General features: G+C 46.7%; 1 protein-coding gene across 2 annotated transcripts in view; it reads left to right on the forward strand.

Annotated features, from left to right (window-relative positions):
- The window catches only part of fam131bb (family with sequence similarity 131 member Bb), a 16,182-nt gene extending 9,813 nt beyond the window's left edge, over nucleotides 1-6,369 (forward strand). The window contains exons 3-8 of one of the 2 annotated variants that reach the window (XM_062465855.1): nucleotides 318-420; nucleotides 1,609-1,830; nucleotides 2,042-2,182; nucleotides 4,141-4,436; nucleotides 4,536-4,793; nucleotides 5,034-6,369. In XM_062465855.1, the coding sequence (XP_062321839.1) occupies nucleotides 318-420; nucleotides 1,609-1,830; nucleotides 2,042-2,182; nucleotides 4,141-4,436; nucleotides 4,536-4,793; nucleotides 5,034-5,255 (1,242 nt within the window). In that variant the 3' untranslated portion in view covers nucleotides 5,256-6,369. The remainder of the gene's footprint in view (nucleotides 1-317; nucleotides 421-1,608; nucleotides 1,831-2,041; nucleotides 2,183-4,140; nucleotides 4,437-4,535; nucleotides 4,794-5,033) is intronic. The other variant, XM_062465857.1, reaches the window with a different exon arrangement.
- The last annotated feature ends 2,057 nt before the right edge of the window (nucleotides 6,370-8,426 follow it).

An 8,426-nucleotide genomic window follows, 5' to 3' on the forward strand; every position in this document is an offset into this window, starting at 1 on the left:
GGGCTAACGGTTAATGAGCACTGTCGTCTCATTGAAAGCAGACCAAAACCTACACTTCCCATCAGGCAACTCAACGCTGCCAAGCAGGAAACTGGTCCGAAAATGGATCCTTATGAATTCTGGGAAATGTAGTCTTTTTGTGTCTCTTCTCTAATCCCCCCCCCCCCCCAAAAGTAAAAACCTTACACTAATCCAGTATCTATTATCACTTCTCCTTTCCATTCACACCTAAAACATGTGTGTGTTCTGGCACCATCTTTTCCACCATCCCTATTTTCTTCTCTTCAACATCCTATCGCTATCCTCTCTTCCTCTAGCTGTCTATGGAAGACACCACGTCGATCCTGCCTCGACTGAAGAGGAACTCCAACGCCTATGGAATCGGCGCTCTTGCTAAGTCCTCTCTGACAGGTGTGTCAGGTGTGTGTTTGTCCTGTAACTGGTAAAGCGACCCCATGTGAGCTCCCGTCTGCCCAGACGCTGGAGCCCACATGGCACCCAACTGGGTTCCCCCTGAATCACTTCCTCCCACATTTTGATACGATACGTCAATGGCTCCGCATTGATGGAAAATCACCGAGCCCAGTGACGGAGCTGGAGGGAAAATATAGCACATCGCATCATCATGTAGCTTGTTACTGTGACGAGAGGTGAGTGGTGAGTGAGAAGTTGAGTTTGTTTTACGTTAAGTGGTTTTGAAAGAGCAGAATCCTTTCGTGTCTGGCATTCTTGTTGTTCTGTTCTCCAGTGTGTGTGTGTGTGTGTGTGTATATACCTGTGCAATTGGCAGTGTGTCAGTGGTTTCAACAAGTGTGTTCTCAGTGTAGTGATTGAGTCCAGCTGTCGTACAGTGCGGTGTATTTGAGTGATGTGCAAGGAAATATATTGCATTGCAGAATGTCACTCTGCAGAGGCAGTGTGCAGTGTAGTATAGATGCTTCCTCGAAATCCAATATTTAATGCATAAACCTCATTTCCATATGCTTCTGCGTATTCAATACACTTCCAGAGCAGCATTGACTAACAGGGATTTCTATATTAGAATCATCATCTTGGTCACATTAAATATAGAGGGAATCTATTATGCGAACATTAGACTGCCTCCTAACGTCCTGGCCAAGTCAGATTCCATCGTGTTTGAGTCAGCTGCATAGAAGCGACAGGAAGTGCAGGGCTGTTTGCTTACCCAGCCTAGCTTAGCAGAGGAGAGCAAGTCGTCATGTCAACAAGCCAAGCTCTCATTACTCACAACCCATCGCCATCTCACCTCCATTAACCTCCTCCGTATCCCAGGGTGTAGACCAACCCTCCACTTCATCATTATTATTATTTTTTGCATTATAAAAACAATCCATCAATGCGCCACCCCCACCCCCCCTTCACTAACTTATTTAACCATCCATGCCATGTTCAGCAAGGCCCTTGTTTAACAGCTCTCATTCAGAGGCCTTCCAACATGGGGTCCAAGAACACATCGCTCCAAGGTCTTGGTGATGACATAGCGTTTTGGTCTCCCCCCCCTCGTCTCCCCCCTCTTCCTCACCATCTCCTCCTCCCTCTTCCTCACCATCTCCTCCTCCTCCTTTCTCTGATCTACGCTCCGTCCAGTTTCCCGCTCTATGAAGGACAAGGTGACTAAGCCCACAGGGATGGCCCAGGGTCGGGTGGCGCACATGATCGAGTGGCAGAACTGGGGCATGCAGACTGTGGGCGCGGGAGGCGTGATGCAGCCCCGCATCTCCACCCAGGAGCGGGAGAACGAGAGGCGGTTGGAGAACGACGCCTACAGCGACCTCAGCGATGGAGAGAAGGAAGCACGCTTTGCTGCAGGTTGGCGCTCCCGAGTTGAGGGTTTACGACTGAACCTGGCAACCCTGAACCTGGCAACCCTCAGCAGTGCCGCCAGAGTTCAGCTAATTAGCTGGGCGTATTGCCAGCTAACTTGCATGGCCTCCTAGCTGATTAAGCAGAAATGGCAGCCAGCTGAACCTAGAGGTGACTTTGACCCTCACTGACTTGACCTCTAACCTCTGACCTTCAGGTATCCTGCAGCAGTTTGCGATCTCCCAGGCGACGCTCATGGCCTGGACCTCCATGGACGGGGAGAGCATGAGGTCGGGATCCAATCAGGGCAGTGTGGCACACCTCAGCGAGGTCAACCAGGAGAGCGTCACCAGCCGAGGTAAGGGTTGACAGTTATGAACTGCATTAACCCTCGTGCTGCCTTCGGGTCACATGACCCAAAGGTTCACAACGAACCATCGTTGTGTTTACCCAATTTCACCCAATACAAAAACAAATAAAAATAATTTTCTTTTAACCATTGCAATGTGGGGGGTCTGAGACAGCCCGACAGTTAAAAGAAAATGCTTCACTTTGTTTTTGTATGAGGTAAATTTGTCGCAATACGACAGTGGGTCACAATGACTGATGGGTCAGAATGACCCGAAGATAACACAAGGGTTAATGCCTGCAATTACTCTATAAACGGTCACAATTTTTGTTTTACAGTGTTTTGAAGTTTTAAAAAATTACAGTAGCCAAATTGATCTTTTTTTTAAATTATGTTGGGAAAAAAGGCTAATGTGTGTAGGCCTAATGTGGATAATTATCTATATTAAGCAAGTTAAAAAACTGAAAGCTGCCATTAAAAACAATAAATGGGTGCATATCAAACCATAAACTTTCAATACAGTAGGCTAAGCTTGGGAGCAGACGAAACTGAAGAGTAGCCTATCGGCTATAGGACATGCGTCATTTTCTCCGTAACTAAGACATCTATTCCATCTCTTCCTCTCGCCAGCAGGGTTAACTCAATGCTCATTTCACATTCGCAAACACGGCCTGGGGGAACGCAAGACAAGGGATTTCATCAGTATAAATAGTACACTCGGTCATTATTATTCCACATCGCAATGTTGTTAGTTTAAAACGCCCGTGTGTCGGAAAAATCGGAATGCGCCTTTTGAATGCGTTTTTTGTAGGTGTACGCTACACGTTTTTTGTAGGTGTACGCTACACGTGAAAGATGCGTTAGTTAGTTTTAATTACAGTTTCATCCAGCAATGACACAAATAAGTTAAGAATCAGGCTGCAGAGTTTGTACTTAAGGGAGGTTAGCGGCTGAGAGTGTGCAGTGTATTTTTGACAGCCTTTTTGGTCATTAAAGTGATGAACCGGCCATCCATATAGTCTAGGAAGGCTCTCAGCACTGCTACACAGTAGGCTATCTGGACTGCACACCTTGAGGTCATTTTGTCAGAAAATATGTACTTCATCCCACAACCAGTAAGATGTATGTAAGTTTGATTTACACAGCTCTGTCTTTTTGACTGCCCCTGTACACATATCTGCCAGGCCAGCAAGCGTACACCAACACATAAACTGATATATGCTTCTATTAATTTGCTGCTAATGCACAAAAACATTACATTACATTTTACATTTATTCCTTTAGCAGACGCTTTTATCCAAACCGACTTCCAAGAGAGAGCTTTACAAAGTGCATAGGTCACTGATCATAACAACAAGATAGCCACAAAAACATTGCAAGTAGCCAAAACATGAAGCACACATTGTGAACAACCAAAGTAAGTGCCAAAGGGAAGAACCATAAGAGCATGTAGCGGGCAAAACAGCGGTTATACTTCAAAAGTTTCATATCTGGTCATCGATCAGGGGAGAATATTAGCCCCCTGTGTCTATGGAGATAAACCTCACAGTGGAAAATGAGATGGTAAAGCAAGTATGACTCACCCATCAAATAAAGGAATACCAGGATGGTAGCTGTCTGAAGGATGTGTCAGTAGAGGAGCAGACAGGGCCTCTGGGCCTGGGGACAAACACAGCTATAATCCTGTGTTTTATCATATCCATGTTCTCTGGTTAGAGTTTGAATTAAGTTTTTAGGTCAGAGATAATGGGTTCTGGCAGGGGTTTGTTCCTGGTCAGAAGGTACCACCTTTCCCCAGAGCCTGCAAAGTTTCAGTCTTGATTTGCACATTCGTGTATTTGTGTAACAAAGAATCCTATTTTGATCATTCCGGACTCCGCATTCCAGATCCATCCAAACCAAAATGCAACGGGTTCGAGGAAATTGAGGACGTTATTTTCACCCTCTTCCTCTTTTGGTCTCCTCAGACCAGATCCTCCACCACTCCACCGCAGACGTGTGGCCGCATACCTACGTCTCCCAGGGCCTCTATTGCCTCTCCTCCTCCGACGCCTGGGAGCCAATCAGCAACGAGCCCTCTGGTGTGGCTTCTCCCGCCGCCGGCTCCTACGCCATGGCGGGCGGGGAGGGCTACGAGGCGAACACGGCCGCTCACTTCATGACCCAGCAGCAGCAGCAGCACAGCCAGCTGCAACAGCTGCAACAGCTGCAGCAGATCCAGCACTACCAGCAGCAACAGCTCCTGCAGTACCAGCAGCAACAGGTCAGATAAACGGGCGCTCTGGGAGAGGGTTGGGGGGAAAGATACTAGTGTGAGAATTAGATACAGGTTCACGGATGCCTGAATCCCTTCTCCTTCCAGTCCCTAGAGCACAGGCTGCACAGTGCCAATCACTCCTTGCAAGCCACGCCCAACAGCACCATCCACAGTCTGGCCCCTCCCACTCATCCGCCGTTGGTGGACCTTTGGGGGGCGGGACAGATGGAGTCCTATCCGATGGAGGGAGGAGGGTTCATGGGCGTGTCTGCGGTGGTGGAGCCCGGCTTAGCGGTCCAGTCTACGGTGGAGATGGGGAACGAACACTCCCCTCTACTGGAACAACAGGAGGATGACATCAAGGTGAGGTCACGTGAAGGAACAGAGGTCATTTAAGATATTCCGTTGTAGAGGTCATACATGACATCTATAGGTCAAAACATGAGGTTGACACGTTTCGTTTTGTTGAAAGCAACTGCTACACGTTTTTTTTATTTTTACGTTAGATTTTTCATGATGCTCGGTTTTGTGGCGACGTTAAAATGTTGTGGGACTTTGTGAGCTCAAAGTGCCACCAGAGTAAGCCCTTCCTGTTCTTCACAGGAAGAGGAAGTGACACTGTGCATGGAGCCGGAGTCCATGACGCTGACCCCACCCACACGAGGAGACGATTCCCCCGCTACTGGAGGCAGTAGTCCAGGGCAACCAACAGTAGAGCCAATCACGGAATGGAAGACCTCTGATGTCACTTCCACCATCGCTCAGACGTTAGAGGAGAAGAAAGAGGAGGAGGAGGGGTCAGCTGCTTCCATGACAACCAACTGAGGGATGGCGGGGTTATGAGACTCCTGACAGACTGACCCTGGAGTCAGGAGAGACTGAGCGTAATAATCAAATATTTATCAATTAATCTGTTCCTTTTCAGGTATCGAACACGTAATTTGTTTGGGTCAGGTAATGACCTCTTAATACTGCTGAGAGACAGTGGGGGACGAGGGAGCTGACTCACACAGAGACAACTGTTGGCGCGACAGAGAATATTCTTTTCTTTTGGAGCCTTACGTCCCCTGTGAGATGGATTAGGGGATGAAGGGAGGACCGAGAGAAGAAAGGAGGGATGTGGAGATGAAGGAAGACAAGCACCAAATGACGATGCATTAGGGAGATAAAACGACATGGGAAACAACGAGTAGGGGAAATAAACATGCATGCTTTTTCAAAGACAGATGTGACTATGTCGTCGTCTTACAATGATTATAAAAATCCATAGTAAAAACATTATAGTGATAACAATAATTTTTCTAATAAAGAAAAAAAAACAGGTCACAAAAATGTATGTATAAGTGTATGATAAACATATAGGAAGGAAAACTTTTTTTTTTCAATTTTGTCTCTTGTCGGAGAGAGCTACTCTGTTTACAGTCAAGATTATACACATTCAGAATGACATCATCATATTTACATCCCCATACCTTTAAAGAACAGCAACATCCACCAAGTGTAGTTTACTCTTGGTTCTTTGAAACTCTGGCACCACAGCATACAGTCTGCCAAACAAAGCAGATAGCCCCTAAGGCCCCAAAATCACTTAAGGTTGCGCCTCAAATTTGATCATCCTGTAACAGGCCAATTTAATCTCGATCTGGACCCTGCAATCTCTCAATTGTGTGAAATATCAGATCAATCCTCATAAAGTCTGCTTGGTGAACCCCCCTGCTCTATGATGCTTTGGCACCCGGATGCCCAAGGCATGAAGCGGGCACTAACCTCCCTGTTGACTGCACACACAACACTGCACACACAGCACTGCACACACAGCACTGCACACACAGCACTGCACACACAGCACTGCACACACAGCACTGCACACAAAGCACTGCACATACAGCACTGCACACACAGCACTGCACACACAGCACTGCACACAAAGCACTGCACATACAGCACTGCATACACAGCACTGCACACACAGCACTGCACACAAAGCACTGCACACACAGCACTGCACACAAAGCACTGCACATACAGCACTGCACACACAGCACTGCACACACAACACTGCACACACAGCACTGCACACACAGCACTGCACAGATACGGATTGTACTGCAGTCTGAGTCCTGCTCTGTCCTTCTGTGTGTATTTTTCTTCAGAGTACTATGGAGTACCTGTACTATACAGCACCGTATAGGCTTTGCACTGAACCATACTACTACAGTTGTAGCGGTTTAGACTGAGAGGGTCTGTCTGCTTACATGGACAGAGGAGAGGAGAGCTGTAGACCGAATCTATTTGCACTGATGCCAAGAGATCGGACGATGCCTTTGGACTGATGCAATCCAAGAGATCGGACGATGCCTTTGGACTGATGCAATCCAAGAGATCGGACGATGCCTTTGGACTGATGCAATCCAAGAGATCGGACGATGCCTTTGGACTGATGCAATCCAAGAGATCGGACGATGCCTTTGGACTGATGCAATCCAAGAGATCGGACGATGCCTTTGGACTGATGCAATCCAAGAGATCGGACGATGCCTTTGGACTGATGCAATCCAAGAGATCGGACGATGCCTTTGGACTGATGCAATCCAAGAGATCGGACGATGCCTTTGGACTGTGATGTTCAAACCCCTAGTTACTATTCGGAGAACGCTCCCTGCATCACCAAGAACCAAAACAGCACCACTGGAAAACGTGGATCCTCATCTCTTGTAACAAGCCCAGTATGTACTCAAGGCTGGAGGAAGAGTACACTATGGAACGTTCTAGAAGATCTAGACGAAGGCCCTGGTTCTGTGGATTCCGATTTTTGTTTGGGTGTCTGCTCATGGGACAGTTTTGACGAGGCAAAGAACTCCTTCAAATGTCTAGAAGACAGCTGTATAAATTGGATGTGGATAAAAAAAATATATATATGTGCACACACACACGCAATATATAAATTCCAACCAGTTGCATACAGACAGAACATGAGTCTCCAGAAGGATTTATGGCCACATTGCCACACAGATGTCCTGTAAATAGTGAGTATGCGCACCTTTTCTCTTTCCTTCTTAATCCACTGTCGGTTCTTTATTTTTCTACTCGTCATCATCCCACATTCTTTTGGGGGATCACTCTTTTTCCCTATCTAGCTCCCAAGTCAAACCTGTGTTTGAGTCATCATGACACACAGTGGAGAAGTAATAACGAACATGGGAATGTCAACGTTGTAAATAGTGTGACCAGAGGCATGTATAGGAATGTTGGATTTCGGTTGTGAAGTCCACCAGTGAAGGGGCAAAGCAACTCCTTGGACGATTGTCCACCATTCAAGTCAATCAGGCATCAGAACCGAGTAGAACTAGATCTGAGTAGAACTAGATCTGAGTAGAACTAGAACTGGATCGATCAGTGTCTTCCTGCTCATCGTCATGGCGATGAGGACGAGACCCATGCGGGGTGGGATGGCTGAGTAAGCCAGGGTGTGTGTGTGTGTGTGTGTGTGTGTGAAAGAGAAAAGAACTAGTTAACAATGTAGTGTAGTCTACCTGATATTGGAGGTACTGGACTGTCTGCATGAATCACAGAGGAACCGTACACAACACATACTGGTCATGAGTATCTTTCTGTTGGCGGAGAACTTCTCCTTCCACTTTGATGATTGTGTGACAAACTTTTACGATAAAAAAAAAAAAGTTTTATTGACTTGAATGAATTTATTTCGTGATTGATAATTTATGCAATGTTGGGACAATGTTTATTTTTCTACGGAACAGTTGAAACCCCCCCTCCCGGTATAAATCAAGAATATGAGTCATTGGTGTGTAGGCGGCACAGCTTCGGTAAGACCGCCGCTTCAGACAGAGAAGCTGACTCTCACGTCAGTTACGCTTGGCTGCTTCCCACAACCGCTGGATTTGGAGCTTGAGCACACAGCTGGAACCCTTCACACCATGACACATATTCATTTATTTATTTAGGAATTATTTTGGGGGGGGGGATACCATGACA

The sequence above is a fragment of the Osmerus eperlanus genome, chromosome 7, assembly GCF_963692335.1.
Source record: "Osmerus eperlanus chromosome 7, fOsmEpe2.1, whole genome shotgun sequence".
Lineage (NCBI taxonomy): Eukaryota > Metazoa > Chordata > Actinopteri > Osmeriformes > Osmeridae > Osmerus > Osmerus eperlanus.